The sequence below is a fragment of the Molothrus ater genome, chromosome 2 (assembly GCF_012460135.2).
Source record: "Molothrus ater isolate BHLD 08-10-18 breed brown headed cowbird chromosome 2, BPBGC_Mater_1.1, whole genome shotgun sequence".
Taxonomy (NCBI): Eukaryota; Metazoa; Chordata; class Aves; order Passeriformes; family Icteridae; genus Molothrus; species Molothrus ater.
The window spans coordinates 70,964,320-70,984,511 of NC_050479.2; the positions used below are offsets into that span (position 1 = coordinate 70,964,320).

The 20,192-nt window shown below is 38.1% G+C and overlaps 1 protein-coding gene across 2 annotated transcripts in view; it reads left to right on the plus strand.

Annotated features, from left to right (window-relative positions):
* Nucleotides 1-15,374: 15,374 nt before the first annotated feature.
* SPATA13 (spermatogenesis associated 13) overlaps nt 15,375-20,192 on the plus strand; it is a 158,734-nt gene continuing 153,916 nt past the window's right edge. For both annotated transcript variants that reach the window (XM_036404148.2, XM_036404149.2), the window contains exon 1: nt 15,375-15,401. In XM_036404148.2, the coding sequence (XP_036260041.1) occupies nt 15,375-15,401 (27 nt within the window). The remainder of the gene's footprint in view (nt 15,402-20,192) is intronic.

The window sequence follows — 20,192 nt, forward strand, 5'->3', positions numbered from 1 at the left end:
AGGCTATGAAAGCTTGGGATTAAACATCCTCATATTTCATTCAGAAGTAAAAGTCAGAAGATGGACATAAGGAATGAATGTCATCTTTCCTAAATTTAGCTGCTCAGAAGGGAGCTGCTGTACTTTTAGTGAAAAAAAGGGATTAGTTCCTTTCTTGAGTTTTTTTCTTTTTAGATGCTTCAGATGCCTGTCCTGTTGATAAGGATGGCTAGATGTAATTAGCCATGTAAGTGTGGAAGTTGAGCAAACTAAGTAATACAAATAGAAGATGTGATGGTTCACCTTCTGCCTGTTTTTCTCCATTAACTAGCAGAGGAGTCACTGAGAGTGTGGTCAGTCACTGGAACAGGCTCTCCAGGGAAGTGGGCATGGCACCAATCCTGTCAGAGTACCAGGAGTGTCTGGATGACACCCTTAGTGATATGAGTTTGTTTCAGGCAGTCCTGCAAGGAGCAGGGCATTTGACTTGATGATCTTTATGTGTCCCTTTCAAACTGAGATATTTTATGATTCAAGAATGCTATGACTCTACATGACTAACTTAGGTTTAGGCAGTAACATTTAGAAATTCCAAAGTCAGGTTGGGTGAATCCCACCATACGTTGTCTAGGAAATCAGGGATATCTTTCCATTTTGAGAAGAGTGAGCAGAGACATAAGGCTGAGGTACTTCTTTCCAGTCTTGCATTGGATGCTTACTTTTGGCTTTAATAAAATACTGAAGTTTTACATCTAACTGAAGCAGAGTCTTCAATTTTTACAAAATCAGTATGTTCCTAAACATTGTCTTGCCCCTGGGACGGTAGAAAGTCCATTTGCTGAGAGGCTTAAAATTTACAAAGTGTTTGTCTTTCCTTTGTACAAGTGGTTTCCCTATAACTCATGTCACAGATATTTAATTTTTTTCCTGCATTCTTTTTTTAAAGGAAACTGCCCTTAAGGACCAGTATCTAATGATCTCCTTATGCTAAAATGTCACTTTTATTCCCCTATAGCAACTGTTTGTACTTTGGGATTGTGGATAGGAAAGGGAAAATATTGACATGGGAATTCATGATATTTATATGATCAAAGACACCTCCATATACAAGACAAGTCAAAGGAACAATATAATTTTTATTACTTGCCACAACAAAGGCTTTTAAAAATAATGAACTAGAGTTGTCTTTTTTAAAAGCAGAAAACCCTCCAAGCCCCGGTAATTGTCAAAGGTATGGTATTCTGTTGCTTATTAATGAGACTTCTGTAGAACAAGTTCTTGCCAGGGTTGTTTTAAATCTTGACATTCTGATTAAATTTTAATTTTATTACAGTAATATATGAAAAATTGACTATAACAGTCAAAATATAATTTGTGCAATGCTATCAAATGCAGCAAATGCATTTACTCTAATGCCCATAAGAGATGTTACAAAATTTGGAAAAATAGCAAGTAAACTATTAATAAATATTGCTCTAGTAAGAAGAGATGTGCCAGTAATGATAATAACAATCTCTAAATGTATTTCTGAGAAATGTGGCTATTTAAAAGATTGTTTGACAGAAAATATGGGGTAAAGACCTGTCATCGTTCCGACAGAAAATATGTGTAGTTCATTTTATATAAATCTTTATCAAAAAACATAGAAACCTTGATACCTGAAATAGCTCAAACCCCAAAAACTGTACTTCTTGAGATGCTTCCTGCTGAGGAACCATCTGATTATGGTAAAAAAATTTTGAAAATAACTAAATGCTCTGCAGTTTAGGCATAAAAATAACTGGCCAAGGATATTTTGTTTTCTTTTATCCTCACCTCTTTGCTGATAGGAAGCAGTGTGATCTGAGGAATAAAAGGGAAATGCAAAGTAACACTAAAATTAGCTATCACTTTTACAATGTGGATAAAAAGGTGTCAAGAAATATTCCTTTGTTGATCTTAGGTGTCTCAGAGTAAAACAAAGAAAGAAAGTTCCTGCCAGAGATGTTGTCCTAAATGTTTAAATTTTGTGATGGATTTTATTGATCTGGATTTGTATGTGCTTCTTTCTTTAACTGCCAATCATGAGGCAAAAATGTTGATGAGTTCCTTGCTCACATGATTGATGTGCATGCTGGAGTGGGGGTTTCTGTGGAAAGCCATCATTATTGCTGGGAGATGCTTTCTTTGGCTTCAGACTTTGAGGAGCAAGGAGTCCCTCTACGTACTTCGGTTTGCAAGACCTCATGACAGCTGTCACTGGGGCAGCATAGGAGAAAATTGACGGAGGAATTAACTAATGGAAAGAAAATTTCTAAAAGCACAGCAAAGTTACAACTCTGAGACGTATGGGTTGTATTTTTCTAAAAGTTATAACAGCAGGAAACCTTGGGGGCATGGTGGGGACCAGGGTTCTGCAGGGCAGTAGAGCAGGGCCTGGCAGCTCTTCTGCAGTGCGAGCCAGAGTGCTGAAAACCCCTGAGGGGAATGGACGCATGGCCCCGGGAGTGTGTGGGACGTGGCCTTGGGTCCTGGTGGGGCCTGGCCACTCTCCCATAGCACTGGACACCTCTGAGGGAAACAGACTTGTGGCCCCAGGAATATGGTGGGAAGTGGCCATGGGGGTCCTGGTGAGCCTGACAGCTCTCCCACAGCACCAGATACCTCTGAGGGGAATGGACTTGTGGCCCCAGGAATGTGGCGGGTGGGAAGTGGCCTTGGGGGTCCCACGGGGCCTGTTGGTAACCACAGGTCCCTGTCACCTTAGTGTAATCCCAGCATAAAGGAAGCAATTTGCCACAAAGAGCAGTGGTTTTTGTTCGTGTTTGGTAAGTAGTTTTTATTTTATATCATGTTTCTTTTTTTAAATAATGAATTTTTTAAAGCAGGGTGTTGTTGAAGGTGTACTGTCTGTTGGTTAGGCAAAAAACAAAGGCAGAAGGAGTGCTGGTGATGGGGCTCTCCATTAATTGGGTCTATTGCTTTCAACACTGGAAAAATAGTGCTGTGTAGTGGGAAGAAGGAGAAGGGGAATGCCTGGCACCTCACTGTGCCTCCTGGTGAGGCTGGCACAGGGATGGAGGCCTGGAAATGGTGACTTAGCAGCATGATGGGGCCTGTCTGCAAAGCCCAGGGAACAGGAGGGAAACCATGGTCTTTGGCTGCTTCCTGCAGGGTTGATTTTCATGACTTTAAATCGTTCTGAGTAACATGCTTCAGGAAGAACTTTCTAGCAGCTAGGTGTTCAGATGTATTTTGCACTATGAGAATATGGGTTGTGGGCTAAAATTTCTGTAAAATAATGAGCTATTTTATGAACAATCCCACAGCTGTTATTCTGACTTCTGTTGTTCAGGTAGAATATTTCTTGTTCAAGCAGCAAATGCATCACATATGTTTGAGAATGTATTTATGATGAGTGACAAATTCAAAACCTAGTTCTGATTCAAAAGAAGATCCACACCACATTGGGTACTGAACATTGTGGTTTTCTGCTCTTAAAGTTGTCTGGCATGCAGCAGCATATGTATGTATATACAGTGAAATATGCACAAGAATACATATAATTACTTGTATTCTTAACCAACCAACCTCTGCTCTGTCCATATGGTTGAGACTATAAATGCAAGACAACTTGTGGAAAACGTGTGAATACCATTTATTTCTTAAGCTAAATACAGTTGTGTTTGACTGGTGTATGTTTTGCCATCTCTTGACTCTCTTTGTACTTTTCATGCAAAGAGTGAGAACAGCCAGGCAAGAAGTTGTGTGTTTGAAATACACAGATTTGTATTCTCTCTGTACTCACTATGGTATTTCTGCTTCTGCCTGAATGGGATGCTCAGTTTGAGAGACAGGTGGAGACTAAATGGGATTGAAGAGACTTAGGAGTGTTTAATATATTTCTACAGCTATTTGCCTGGCAAAGATGATGACGTTCAATTGCATGCTAATTTCTTTGCAAAGCCAATAAAAGAGCAGATTTTTTTTTCTTACAGAAACTGACTTAGAAGTATAGCAGTGTAGACTGTTTTTGTGGGTTTTGCTTTTCTTTTCTTTGTTTTTAAACTGATATCACATAAAACCTAAGTTACCGTGACCTTATCCTACTCCACAGTTAAATGCAAGAGTAGAGAATTTTAAGGACAAGAGGTGACGGATTACGCAGGAGGGTGCCAGAACTCCTATTTGAGTGTATGATTTGATGAAGAATAGAGTAAAGCAGAAGATGGGCAGTGGTGAGTAGTATTTTCTGTACTGACAAAAGGAAAAATTTCCTTGGTGAAGTAAAAATGTCCTGAGAGATGACATTAGCTTGTGAATAATATGTACTCTCTGTAACTAAGATTGGTTGAAACATAACTTGTCTTTGACTATAAAGAATTTAGAGAAATGAGAAAAAAAATTAGAAGAAATTGATTTAGAGAAAATGTAAAGAATTGACCACAAATTGGTCATATTTGAAGCTCGAGAAAAAATTTTGACTTCTGTGAAACTGACTGAACAACTTATCTTTACCATAATGGAAACAAAGAATTTCAAATCTGTTTAAGAAAAGAATGTCATTTGCTTCTGGAATCAGTAGAGAGAACAAAAGAAAGCACAATTAAGAGATGAAATTTGTATCTTCTGCAATGATATACAGAACAGAACAAATTAATCTTTGACTGAGGTTAAGAAATGTGATTAGACATAATGTTGTTGAAATTCTGCTGCTTTGCCAAGGACGAGTTTTAGCAAACCTCTGAGGCAATAATAAAAATTACAACGTGCAGCTATTGCAGGCAGGGATTGAGGGTGCTCTTGCACAGATATGGTGTGCATAAATGATAAGCCATAATGTTTCAGAAGTGACAGTAGGTAATGATTTTAATTTACTTTTGTCTCAATTATATTTTGACATTCTACTTAATCAAACTGAGTTTTATTTAACTTCTATCTTCTGACAACTGACCTGCTTTCTTTTCTCTCTCATTCCCACATAAAAACAGATGGGTTAATGCACAGAAGCTCATGGCCAGCAAAGCTAAATTAGCTTTGTCTATTAAATATTTTCAGAGAAAAGCAGATACTGCTTAGTATATCAAAGACAAAGAAATAATATGATTTCTAAATAAGGAATTCAACAATAACTGCAGCCCTCTCATTATAACTGTGCATATGGTCACATATAAATCCACACTCTGTACCCAGCAACTGTGATGTCAATGCCTTGATTCCATTAAGAAAGATGAGAGATGATCAGGGTTGAAAACAAATGAGACAGTTATGGTCTAAAATGCATTGTCTAGCAAATAACCATATGCTTGCTTGTAAGTTCTTCAAGATAAGCATTCTCTTTTTGTTCCTGTACATCTAGCACAATAGGAATCTGTGCCATGACTAAATCTCTAAACACTACTGCAGGAGAAATAATGATAAGCTGTACTGAGGGGGATTATTTGTGTTTTGGAAAAGGCTATCAGTTAATTGTTCATCTAAATGTATTTTTAAAAATTCCCTTCTCTGTTCTTTGTAATTTTTCTAATAATGCCAAGGTAAGTTTGCAAAGGCTTCTTGTGAAACTGCTTGTAAGTGATCACTGAGAATAAGAGTATTTCTTTAAATACACCCAAAATGCAAGCAGTTATTTGAAGCTGGACTGTTTGTATGATTTAGTGCAGTGATGCATTACCATTGTCTACAGGACTGGGACATCTATTATCCAAAAAAATTTCAATATTTGAATAATTGCCTTTATTACTCATGGTTTTGGTGGTTTTTTTTTTGGTTGGTTGTTTTGTTTGGTTTTATTTTTTAATTAATGGTACAAAATATTTGATGTTCAGCTCAATTTAATAATTAGAAAATATAATGACTGATACATTAGCTTTTGTAGCTTTTCAGTCAGTAGACATTTCTCAGCCTGCCCAGCTGAAATCACTTTCAGCTAATTGAAGATTTTCCCACTCCATTTAGCTGTTAAACCCTGGCATATGGCCATATGGATCTTCCTAGTCAAACTGATCCTCAGAGGAAGCAAGCGGTGAAAATAATGTTGAAACAAAAAGAAAATCAGGTTCAAATAAGGTGAAGAAATTAGAAAGCATCAAATTAGAAATGCTGGAACTATCCTCCACTTGTCAGAATAGGAGAGTTTGATGGAAACAAAGAGGGAGCTTTCCCACACTACCTGGCAATGTGCTGGGAAGGAGCACTCCTCTGTGGAAAAGAACAGCACAGCCACATCAGGATAGCTGATTAACCCTTGGATAACCATGTCTCTGTAATTGCCAAACTACAGTTGGTTGTATGATGCTACTCAACAGTAGCTGAAACATTGCTTAGACGGCAATTAAACATGGTACTAATAATAGCCTGGGGTTCCTTTTGAGAGTGGTGGGTTTTTTGTTTTTTGGGTTTTTTGGGGGTTTTTTTGGTGTTTTTTTCCTTTCATTTAGAGAAGTTAGGGAAGTTAAAATCACATAGACATCCCATAGGAAGATCTCATATGTCAAATACATTGTTTCTGGCCAAAGGAAATCTTGTACATCCAGCTTCTTAGCTACCTGGTATTGAATTAGACAAGGCTTCTTGTGAAAAGCAATACCCATTATACATTAGCAGAGTTTTCCTATTAACTAATTAACCAAACTGCTCTATTTTTGGAGGGAGAATGTTGGTACACCTTACTTCAATAGAACTGCAAGATCTGCACTTGAGTTTTGCTTTTGCTGCCTCTTACAGTAACTTTGTTGTGCTGTAGAGAGCTTGTGCCTCATTGTTTTTCCCTGGAAACAGCAGTAATTTCCTCACTAATTTGAAATTAGTTTAGGTCTGGAGTGATGCTTTCAGTCTATCAGATCAGGAAATTTATCCCTCCTTAGGTGGAGAACTCCATGAGAACTTCAATGATTTTAGTGCTTCTTTGTTTCAGTGCTGTTAATTAAAAATAAAACAAAATTAAAAAGGCACAGTAGGAATTGTAAAAATTATTTCAGAGGCAACTGAAACCTGACTTTATCAGTCTTATTCTCATATTTTTTCTACTCTATTTATGTGCCTTATTCAGGGATGACAGAACTGTGCTTTGAGTAGACACAGAGGCTGCAGGAAAGGAGGTTGCTTGCATTAGCGACCCTATTATTGGACTGAATTTCATTAGCCTGTATTGTGGATCCTGAATAGAACTGAATATATTTTCTTGATTTTCTTATCTTGTGGAGAAGATGTGTATCTTGGTGAAATACTCAGCTTTAGTTTACTTCAGATATAAGATTTTAAGACAAATTGCTATAAAGATGTTGAAATACTGTTGGTGACGTACATGTGTCCCATTCATCAACTTCCCATTCAAGAATAAGATTTATTATGCCAGGGCTGGGTTGTTTTGAATGAAATCACACTTTAATTAAATAGTTTCTGCTAGTTCAAAGTAGAGATCCTGAGTGTACCATCTGTTACAATGTCTGTATATTAAAATTATACTCACTAATTACACTGTGCTGGTTGGGTGGGGGATGGCATCAGAACCAAATTAGATTTAATAAACTTAGAAAAAAAAGTACACATTTAACATAAAAAAAGCTTCAGTATAAGAAACTAGAAACTGGTATGAATAATACCAAAATTGTTTTTCCCCTATAAAAGGCTGTTTTTTAGTATTGTCTAAAAGGTATCTTTTCATCAAGCTTGATAATACAAGTCCCCATGGATGACTGACAGTGTGGGATGCCTCCTGGCCTCTGTAGAGATCTGTGGTGAACAATTTAAGAATGAATATTCATAATGTTTTTGTTACCTTCTGGCATATTTTGTTACACTGTCCGTATGAATCCCAAAATTGGGTTAATCATCAGCTGAAAGGGGTTTAATGATCTGAAAATTAATTAAGAGCTCTCTAGTCATGCATGTACTGTATGTTTTCACTGGACTTAATTTACTGATAGAAACAGGCCTATTAGGATAATTACTAGATTCTGTAAGGAAAGCAGTCATAAACAACATTTTCCTGATGCAAAAGACTCATGAAATTATACTGCACAATGTAACTTCACAGCTTAAACTCAGGTAACTGTTTTGCTTGGAGAGAAAGAGAAGCATATGGTATATATTTGTCAGCAGATGTGCCACTGACATGGTGATTTCATCAATAAAAATGTAGGCTGCTAGGAAAACAAGGTAACTCAAAGGGCAGATGGGAATGATAATATCTGAGAGGAAATGGCTTTGAGAATTCAAGTGAAGTTTAAAATTTGAACTAATAGCCTTAAATACATAATAGGAAGAAAAGAAAGAAAAAAAACCTTACAGAAAATTCCCTAGTTTCTGTGGTAAAATACACAGATAAAAGTCTTCAGGGAAAGAAGACTGAGGAGTTTTGTCAGTGATGTTAGTGTGGTAGAAAGGAATCAACCCAGAGGCTGGGCTTGGGCTTCCCTTCCTCTGTGTCAGCAATACACCACAGGAGTCTGCTGTGCCAGAACAAGGTTGCATTTGATCCCTCATTTCTCAGCTTTAAAAGATTATCTCTTCGCTATATTCCTGCTCTTTAAAACAGGAACTCGCACATCCAGAGGGGGTGCATATATTTTTTCCTTTTTTTCTTTTTTTTTTTTTTTTGTTAGTTTATCCCTTAGAGGTGTAGTGAAATTCTATTGACTCTTCTTTGTGGTTTAAGCTTTGATTCTGAAAACATGTGCACAGACCTCCATATGCAGAGTTTATGAAATAAATTATACTGGCAGTATGTTGCTACCTCTTGTTGAACAGCTTTTAAAACATGGGATGCTTATTAATGTCTAAAACCATTGTACTACTGGTAGGGAAATCTAGTATCAGCTCCAAGTCCTATAATTTGGAGCTTTCTGGTTGTTACAGATGTTTTCACCTTGGGCTTTTCTCCTTTTTTTTTTTTCCCCTTCTTAAGTCTTTCCAGTCTGGGCAAATAGGTCCTTTTATTCTTTGGGTGTTTGACTCCCTCTGCCACCTTCACCCAGTTATTTTATTCTGTTCCTGTAAGTCCTTGTTTTCTCATTACTCTATGCTCAAATACAGCTTTTCCCAGTTCATCAATAAAAATAAGTTGTAAGAATACAGGAAAGGGTGTCCTCACTTCTGTACAATCACAAAATCCTATGCTGGGGCCAGACAATCCACCAACCCCGAATTTCATATGTATGTCTCAAAAAAAGAGCTACAAGGGATTCTTAACGAGAGCTCTTGAGAAGACTGTAACATTTTTCATGGTCTCAATTTGAAAAAAAAGAAAAAAAAATAAACTGTTTTGATTAAAACTTCCCACCAAAAATTTCAGCTGAAGACAGGTCTCCTGTGTGGGAGCTCTCTGCCTCAGCAGCTGACCAGCTGGCAAACACTGAAGCGCTGGAAACAGCCTCCCAGGACAGGCAGTATCACAGACATCAATTCTAGCTGCCAGCTTCATTGCTCTTGCCTGTGGTAAAAGTGTTGTTTGTGCCATTGCAGCGGGTGCAGCCAAGTGGAGGAAACTTCTCTAGGGTAAAGGATTTTCACATGAGAGCTCCTCCGGCCTTTGCTACTCGAATTGAAATGTCTCAGAGCAGTGTTAGTCAGAGAACACTTAACTCCAAGCAGTGCTGGGAAGTGTGCAGCCCTCTATGAGCAAAAATAATTTTATGGGTCATTATTTTGTTTTACAAAAGGCTAAGACAAAAAGAGGCATTTCTAGGCTCCTGAGCTAGACAATGTGGAAATCTAATCTCTCTTAACCTGAACTCTCAGAACTATTAATTCGATCCAAACTGTGCCACATAATTATGTTGGCTATTCCCTGTGGTGCTACACTATCTGCAAAAGACACTGATCACGTGAGTGTAGCACTTTGAAGCAATTTTGACCTGTATTGAAAATTGTTGAAGCTTAACTAATTATCTAGCAAAAATTCAAAAGGCGAAAGCTCCTCCTCCAACTCTACATTCCTTTCCTTCATAGTGAAATCATGAGTGCTTGAATCAATGGAAGTTTTGCTACTGGTTTCTGCAAATGTAGAGAATAATTATGAGTTTTTACTGCCTTCTACCTCTTTTCATTTGGCTGGAAAATTATATTTTGCAGTAATTATTTGCTAAGGCAATGAAAACTTCAGTTTCCATTTCCCTTGAGGTGCCATGAGAAGTTCTTCTGTGTAAATATTACATATCTTGGCATTTGTGGGGTTGATGTTGATGTCTTTCCTGAATTTCCAAGCAGGAGGAGAAACTTAAGGGTGGCTTTTTTCTTCTGATTGCAGAGAGGGTGAAAGTCAGGTGCCATTTTCACTCACTGTCTTAGAGTCTAACATTGCCATGTTTTTCTTTCTTACACTTTCATGCATTATATAAAAGTAATTTAGAAATTGCCAAGTGGACAAAAACAATTGCACTGGAGATTTTTCTTGCAAATAAAATTGTGATAATTTTCTTTGAATTCTCCTGGTTGATCATGGGCAGTGACTACACAGTACGCTAACTAGAGACAAATGGAAGAAGATTTTTTCCCCATAAGTTCTTGAAAAACAAATTATTATTTTCATTTGCCTCGAGACAACTCCTTTGGTCTCAACTGTTTATATAGATAGGAAGATTTAAACCTTTGGGGCAGATCATAAACAGTTTAGAGATTGTGTGTTCAGCTGTGTTTTTTACCTTTTGAATCTGTATTGAAGAGTCAGGGAAAAAAGTTGTATTGTTTTAGTGCTGAAGTTTCAAAAACAAGTAACTGAAAGATATTTTATCAGTTTATTACAGAGATAGAAGCAGATTATAAGTAATCTTAATTAAAAGTACCTTTAGAAAAAAAAATTCATTTGTAAATATTTTTAAAGGGGGAAAAAAAGAGGGAAATTCAGAGAAATAATGTTCATTCTTACCTGACTAAAATCTGATTGTCCTTTCCTCAAGGGTTTTAAACACCTAACACAGAGTAATATGTGCTGATAGAAGCTGTTACTCTCTTGTGAAAGAAAACAAAGACACATGCACTAATCATCTCCAAACCATCAAGTTTATACCTGAGCAGTTAAACACATTTTGTTTGCCCCCATGCTGCTCTGCAAGAATTTTCAGTGCCATGAGCCCCACTGAGTGGTGCTAGTTCATGCACACACTTCTGGATTGCATTTATGCACTTAATTTTTGTATAATCCACAGGTGTTGCCCTGAAGGGAGGTTTTGTATCACCTACAGCTGCTATATTGCATACCACAGAGGTGTGCTCCAGCACTAGAGTTTTCCCATCCAGTCTCTAGCATCCTGGCTAATTTGAAATGCAAAACTGGCATGCAATAATGGGCTTAAGATACACTAATTTACAATTGGTTGAACAAAATTCATTTAGATTAATACATACCTTATTCAAAGCTTTTGGTTTCTAAAAATTTTATACAAAAACTATTTTGGCACATTTTCTGCTCAATGTCATGCTTCACACAGGCACAGGGATGAGAGAGGAGTGTTGAGCTCCTCTCAAGAGCCAGCACACCACTGGCACACAGGGTCAGGATGATAGGGGTGGGAGCAGGGAGCCAGCTGCCTGCTGACCCCCCTCCTTTTTAGCTGGGAGCTGCATCCTCCTTACCCTGACCTCAGGAAGGGACTGACAGATCTCCAGGCTGGGAGGCTTGGGGAAAAGGCAGCACATTCCTCATCCTTCTCCAGGGAGGAGCTGGGCATGCCGTGTCATAGGGCATTCAGGAAAACTGCTTGTCTTTTAAAAGCTGGATCTAGCTATATGTTAGCTTGGAAAATATGCCTAGTGCTGCAAAGCACTTGGTGATTTATTTAACACATTATTGGTGGGGGACTGCCTGCTCAGCTTGTTACATAAGTGTTCTCTTGCATGCAGAGCCCATTGGGGTCAATCAAGGTCATGGGAGCAGTTTGATGTGAGTGGATGTGACTGGAGTTCATTTGTTGCTGCCTCCTCTTGCCCACTCCGGAACGTGGCAAAGCAGATCATGCTTGCAAAAGAAAAATCCATTGCAGGAATGGGAGCATGCAGCATTACCTAGACACACAACACCTGTTGTTAATGAAGAAGCCCATAGGGCATAATGTGGAGTGTTACAATCACTTGCCTCTAGTAATTTTGATTTTATAAAAAAGAATGTACTAAGAAGGGCGGTGGTGCTCTTTCCACAGCCCATGCACCTTGTGCACCACAGATAAATACAAGCTGGTACATTTTAAATGGCATCCTTTAAACTTGTTAGCACTTTTCTATCTCCCTTCTTGTGACTAAAGAACTTTTCATATCAGAAAAGCTCACAAGAGTGTTAAATTCAACTTTTTTAAAGTCTAATAAAGCAAGTGCATGCTTGCTTGGTTCTAGTGCCTGTCAGATCAGCTTCAGAATTACTGTGGAAATAGATTAGTACTGCTACAGTAACTCTAATTCTTTCAGCTCATTGGCAGGTTATAAGGTATGCTGTGCATAAAAAAAAATACCTCCTTTCTGCAATAAGAGATCTGAACCCAAGATCATTAGATAATATTATGTACAGGATGACATCCCATCTTACTGTTAGCCAACACTCCCTTGGAAGATGACTATACCTTGCAACAGAGCTTCCCATCAGCTCTCTTCCCAGTCCTGGATGTATGGATCTTCTGTCCCAGGACATGATGATATACCTTATCCAGAGTGCCAAATTAAGATTGTATAAATTAAATGAAACAAGAAATAAGCAGCAGAATTAATTCACATAGCTAAGTGATAAAAAAGCGCCAGAAATCTTCAGTGAAATGTATGGAAATATATATATAAGAAAAGACAGTTTGAGCTCTCAAACTTAAGTCAGGTGTGAAAAATTCCAGGGGAACTAAAATGCACAACTTCAGTGTATAGTAAAACTCATGAACTCAGTAAAAAAACTAATTTGTTTTGTTTCCTCCATTCAGTATCCTCTTTTAAGAGCTCACTGTTCTGTAAGCAGTAATTACTGATTTCTGTTCCCACAGAGCATAAAATATTATCACTGTGTTTCTGCTAAAGTTCTCTTCAGTTCCCTTGCTGCCAACTGTAGCAATTCAACTACACTAAAGTCAGTGTAATGATTCATGGTCTTGGTTTTGCTTGGAGATTTAGAACTGACAAAAGGCTTATGTGCTTGAGAGTTCCTAAGGTTTTTTCAGCTTTGGCGATCAGTTGCATTTACACACAGTCCTGTTTATATCCTTGGAACATTGCAAACTACAAGACGATTGCATTACAAATACAAAGCAACATTGGTTCAAAAAAATGGTGTATGCCAACTGAAATTACTGAGACCACACTTTTGCTCAGAGTCTTGTTTCAGTAGCTTTATTATTTCTTAAACACCAGAAAGTAGCTTGTATGTAGACCTGATGTGGCAGCTGGGAGGTTGCAGTGCAGAGATCGCCAAGTTTGGCTTGTGGTGAATTGGCCTGAATTATTCAAACTCATGAGTGGCTTGATAGAAACCAACCATTGCTTTCTCTCTTCCTCCTTCTGCCCTCCCTTGACTTTGCTGGTTCCATTGTTTATTGGTGTCTCAATCCAGTCTGCCTGTGACTGGTACAGATAAGCTGGGTTGCCGGGTTACAGGCAGGGAGCCATAGGGAGTGAAGAACAGCTCTGCTATTGTCCCTTTACTAGAAATTAACTATAGTGACGCAAAAGAATAAAAGCTGTTCATCAGTTTTAATGTTCAGTGATCTATGTGATAGCTTTAACCTAAAGAAGATTCAGCAATTACAGTGAAATCATTATTTCTGATTGAGATCTTCTGTATTTATAATTCTAAACCTTATGTAAGGTTTGTCTAGTCCTTAATGGTAATGTGGTGTTAATGTCAAAATTATTAAAACTGCAAAAATAAACTGGCAGACTAGCTAAGATCCTATACTGTGAGTGAGACTTTCCCTGAATTGCAGAAGCTGTATTTAAATGTGTCAGATGATTTTCATGCCTTCTTCATTAAAGCTCCAAGGCATATTCAATATTCTTAGGTTATTTTCTTAATTTTCACTATGTGGGATAAAAATCAATGTTAATTAGCATAGTGCTGAGTTAAAGCCTGGAGATAAAAATCCTGCTGTGGTTCTTTAGTTAGCACAAGTGTAAAGCTGAGAGGTGCTGTTCATAACTCAGGCTTTATTGGTCTGATGGCAACATCTGTACCCAGTGCATGGAATGGGACAAGGCTCTCTGTCTGCAGGGCAGCTAGTGAGACTCAGCTTCCATTCCTGCAACTAAGCTCTCCAGCCCCCCTCCCAAGCCTGGACATCTTCATCCACAGTGCTTATCAGGCATTATTCCTCTGCTGTCTCCACTTGGTGTGCTGAAAGTAGGAGCTGGCTTTGACCAAAGTCAGGCCCCTTCACTTGCTGGGGCTGTGCATGCCAGTGCAGTTTCTAAGGTGTTTTAATCAGAGAGTTAAAACATAAGCTTCTTGCAAAGGAGAGGAGGAAGAAGAAAGCAATAAAAGTAAATATTTTAGATGATTTTCAGAATGGGGAAAATGCTATCCTGTTAATGCATTCATCTAGTCTAATAATAAATGCCAGCATTTTAATTTATTATCAGATATAGCGAAGCAAATGTCAGAGTAGTGAACATCTGCACACTATCAAATGTTTTTCACTCAGACATAGTTAAATTCTTGATGGCTTTTTGAGTTGGAAGTAAGAGAATAGGTAATGTTATTGTTTTGCAAAACACCACTTAAATGGGCCTTTTTAAATTTTTCATTAATTTTCCAAAAAAACACCCAAAATCCCCAAGTCATCCAGCATAAATGGACAGTTTAAAATAGTATACTTATTGACCTAAACTTGCACAATGAAGATATCATTATTATAAATAGCCTAGAAAATATGTCTTTATTTGTTGAGAACCTGACATAAAACAAATTGTATCTTAGATACAAACTAGAACACAATTGCTGAAACTCCAGGTGTGTGACATTTGTCTAATCCATGATGAAAATGGCAGTAACTGATCTCAGCAATATTGTTTTACCCATTGTGTGCTGGCTCCAGCATTCTAATATGGGACCTATTCAGGCACTCATGCTTACAGATTGTATCTCATTGATTTTCAAGCCTCCTATTCTTCAGGAGAACATTCTTAAAATGTGACATAATCTCTCTGGATAAATAATAAGTAATCTGATTTTTTGGGTCTTCTAAAGCAATCCTTGACAAAGAGAAAAATCAGTCACTAGCAGCAGATGGGATGATATGTCTAATATATCCCTGCTTTCTCTTTTTTTCTGCGATTAAGTTGTATGTAGACCTCTTGAATATACAGTTTTCCATATAAAAAGCTGCTATTAAGGCCATGAAGAGATTTTCAGGGATTAGCAAGTACTGCCTGCAACTTTCTGCATTATTTAATACACTCTCCCTATTGCAGTACATTGACTAGTTTCTTTTGTGTCTTTCCAGAGTTTCTCCATGAAAGCCTTCAGTACTCCCAGCTTGGTAAGAAGAATCATTTTTTTCCCATGATACTTAGCCTGTTGATTTTAACAGAAACACACTTTTACTGAGCTTGCAGATATGCAGAATGTGTCTCAAGAGCAATGAATTTGCTCAGTCTTGGCATCTTCATTCTTAAGAGCCTTTTCAAAATGTAAATTAGAGACCAAGCCTAAAGAATCAGAAATTTTAGAGCACATGCTAATTGCAGAAATCTGAGATGGTTGCTCTGAATGGTAGGTTGTCAGTCAGGCTTGCATTAATGTGAGCTCTGAGGATTTGTATTGCTAGCTTAGAGTAACTCAAGAGGAAGCACAAATCTTTTCTCTCACAGGGATGGTAGAACGAACTCCCAACTCTATCTACTTCCCCCTGAAGCTCTTTTAATTATTGTGATCTTGTTAGCATAATTCAACAACTTTAAAAATTAATTTGATGCAGATCAGTTAGAAACTGAAACAGTGTTTCTCACACTGCAAAATTACAGCATTACACAGAGATCTAAATTACTGGGAAGCTACTGGGTAATCCAAGGCTTTTGAGGCTTTTTCAGATTACAGGATTTTTGAATCAATAAATTCTCATATAAACAAATTGACAACCTAACCAATACCTCAAAATCCTGCAGCTAGTGTTTGCTTTTTAAGCTGTAGGGTTATAACTAAATATATTTCTATGGAGGTGCGGGGGATGTTTCCTGAGCAAGTAATAACTTTTCAGTTAAAGAACATTTATATTTTAGATAGATTAAATATGTTCAGAGTGTTGCATTTGAAACAGTAATTTTTTGGAGTTCACTTGAAGGGAAACTGTAGTCTGATAGAAGAGTAAATGAATTGAGAGAAGTGGTGCTGTATTCAATGCCTCCAACAGGCATGGAAATCACTCAGCAGAGGTCTTTGTATTTCTGTCCTACAGTGAGGTACAAGAAACCCAGGATGTCATGTCTTTACAGCAACAGGAGTGTCTGAAGGATTCTTTGTCTGTCCTGCAGGTGGAAGCAGGATGTGATGCTGCAGGGCTGGCTTTTGCTTAGGCAGTTCAGCATTCTCACAGACCAGTTCACATGCCAAACTCACAGCCTTGCTTGCAAGTTTTCAAGGCTGACTTGTTGGTCTTGAATATATTGCTTTATTATCATGACAAGGACGTTTCAAGAACTGTGTATTGACATAAGGAAAAACAGGGTATTCTTACCAGCTGATGGCAGAGTGGAGAGTTGTAGTGCAGCTGGTTTGCCTTTGCAAAGAAATAGAGGTGTGAAAATTTCTGGGAAAGTTACAATAGTAGGCAACAGCAGGAGAAATTCCAGGCCTGATTCAGAGCAGGCTACAGACTGCCAAAATGCTCTCAACATCCTTACCATGCTCTTTGAAGAATTACAAAACCAAGAACAAGATAGATCAGTCTGATTTAAATCATACAGGGAATGGCTTAAGCAGGTTTGGGAATTCTGCTCTCTGTCTCTGTAGGATTATAATAAACCTTTCTATCAAGTTTCTTTCTTAAACTTGTCTCTTGTAATGAAGACAAAGAACACAGTGGTTGGTAGAACAATACAGACATCATATGTCTGTAATGATGACTTAAACAAGCTCTGGGAAACAACAGTACAAAACATCTACTGGTGGAGGGAAGAAGGGCATGTCTCTCACATCCAGCAGATGTACTAAATAGTTTCACTGTCTTGTACCAGGAATGTCTTCACAGACTTAGGTTCTGTGACAGGAATTCTTTCACCAGCTCAGTGACTTTCTTTGTGTAAGACTGCAGAGTAAGGTTTTCCAAAACTAATTTGGCCCAACTGTAAGCCATATGAGTTTTGTCTTTATTGTATCTTGCCGTGCCTGAAACTTCTAAGTACCAGCATGTGATTTTACTTCATCACAGCAGTGGTACATGTGAGATTTTGTGCCCTGGAGTGAGAGCTGGGAAAGGTACTGATGTATGTGGAATTATGCAGTACAGGAGAGAGATCTAGAGATATCTGCTATGCACAGTGCACAGGTGGTGAGAACAAAGGTAACAGCAGCAGAGACTATCAGAGGATCTTTAATGTTGAGAGTGTGTTTATGTTTGTGCCTTGTGAGACTGCCACCGCCAGCTGAGCTGCACAGTGGGGATGAAAATAGCACATGTATCCACGTTTGGTGCAGCTGTGTTTACGACATCATCTTTAAGTCAAACCCTGTCTTCTTGTTTCTAGTAAGAGTAGTTATGCAACCACTGCAGGAATGGCAAGAGGCACAAGACAGGAAATGTTTCTGATGAGGATAAAAAGTGAATTGAGCTGGCAGAGAGTTTTTCTGGCTTATAAGAAAAGTGAAGATGAGATCCTTCCAGCATCATGCTGATGCTGAAAAATGTGTGCAGGAAAGAAAAATGAGAAGTTGGAAGAAACAGACAGAAAAACAGGGAGAAGGATGAGACACAAAGCAAATTAGCTGGGGGTGTAAATGAGGCCTGGAGAGATGGCTCAGTGTACATTAACAAAGAACAGCATGGGAAAGGTGAAGCAGGATGGAAGAAATTTGGGTCAGACTGGGCTGAGAAAAGAGTGGGAAATTAGAAATAAGATTTAACATGGTTTGCATGTTGCTCTGTTGATCCAAATATCTGGGCAGTGAACTCTTTGACAACAGTCACTATCTTATTACACAGCAATAAATGCTATCCCACCTAGACATTTCCTATCTGTTGCTAACACAGAGGACACTGTGCACACCTTTGACCAAAAGCCACAGCAGTTCTTGCAGATAATCACCTCAATTCTCCATTTCCAGGTATTGATTATCAGGTAAGGACAGTAAAGTTGAAACTATAATGACTGGATTTTCATTCCCAGTCTTTGTAGTTTTATGGGGTAGTTTAGGCTACTCCAGGCACTTCAGCATTTCCAGCAAAGGGGTTCTAGACTAGGGATGGGCAATAATTTTCTACCAGAATCTTTTATACTTGCATCCCTATCTCAGAATTTGTAGTAGTTTGGGGACTGATGCTACCACTCAGGTTCTTTTATTCAGCCTGTAAGTAGCAAAGACAACTTTCTTTTCCTGATCAAATCATTCCCAGGGACATCTGGAAAACCATGAGACAGATTTCTTGTCTATAAATATTTAGGCAGAGCATCATTTACCTGATGACATATGTGTGTTGTATATTTTTAGTGGTACATTTTTATCCATGTACTAACTATGCACCTGAACTCTAATATGTTTTCTGGTCTGTTGCCCTTATCATACTTACACTTTAATGGATGAGATAAGCCACACTACAGGTATCTTGTGTAAACTTCTGGTAGTTCTTTGATGGCCTGCAGACATCTTGATCATTAGTCCATTACTTATCTGCTTATCAATTAACAATCCCAAGCCATTCAGTTGAACAGTTTTGGCAATTCTATATACAAGCTTCTTGTGCCTAGTGCCTACTTTAACACTTTTGTAATAAACAATTGTATACCCCAGACTTAGTCCTTGAGCTGGAACAAACCATAGTCATATCCCAGAGGCCAGTGCCTGATAGTACTTAATACATTTTAAATGTTATCAGGTCTTAGGAAATAACATAATTTTTTTTGTTTATTTCTATTTAAAGGAGTTTAGAATTCGTAATGTTTTTTTGACTGAAAAATTTTTCCAGAGACCCTTTTCTACCACTGACAGTGGAAAAAGTGACAGAACAAGCAGGATAAAAACCTTTTCCAAAGTTATAGAAATAACTTGTTCAAATAAGAGTTAACATTTCTGTTGATTTTAGTTCTGCTGATATGACATAAATGTGCTTTGACGTATTAATTCTCCATAGGGTCCCAGTCATCTTTCTAACATATATACTGTCATTTACTTAATTCAGCTGCTAGTGGCATTATTAACCTTCTAAGAACATGACACCAGATGTCTGGTTTCAGAACAGAGCTGTTTTGACACACAGGTTCCCTCTTGCACATGCTGTGCAGGGAAGGAATAACGCCTTGCAGGCAAAGAACTCAGCTGAGCGGTGGAAGGTGTCTGGATTCCCCTCTATAGCTGCTACAAACTTCCTCTATGGCCACAGGCAAGTCAGTCTGTCAAAAAACACAAGTCTACACCTCACCAAATCCTTTTTTCCCACTGGGTCTCTCTCCCTTCAGCAATATGACAGCATGGCTCATGGACCTACTTTTGGAAATACATGAACAGGAGACTTTCTGCTCAGTCTGTTGAAGCTCATGGCCTTGAGTTAAACATCATAGCATGACAGCAGAAAGGCATTGTACAAGAAAGAATCCTAACCTCTAAAAAAGTTTCAGAAAGAAGTGGGAGGGAAACACAAAGTTGCAAAATGGCTTATTTTAGCTCCTCTACCAGGTCAGCAGTAGGGAGAGGAACAAAATCGTAGTCTGTGATGTGTGTTGTTACTGAGCTCACTTTAACAGCTTCCCAGTTAACATATGGCTTGTTTCCTCTCATTTGAATTGTCATACATGTTTGTTTTTTATATAGATAACTGGTTTTGTATGATCTTCTTAAACAGAATTTTACTTTTTGCCCCTGCACTCTGGTGTGCATTTGGTGAACAAACAAGTAAACTCAGTATAGGAGAAAAGTGCTGTGGTGGATTTAAATGGGAAATCAGACTTCATAAATATAGCATGGCACTGGAGTCAATGACTGCATGAAAAAGAATGATTTGATTAGTTAAACATACTTTTCCAAAAGTTACTTGATATTTTCCTGTCTTACCAGAAGCTCTTTAAGGACCAAAGTGGTTAAATAACTGATTAAGGAATCAAAGAGTTATGAATAAATGGTC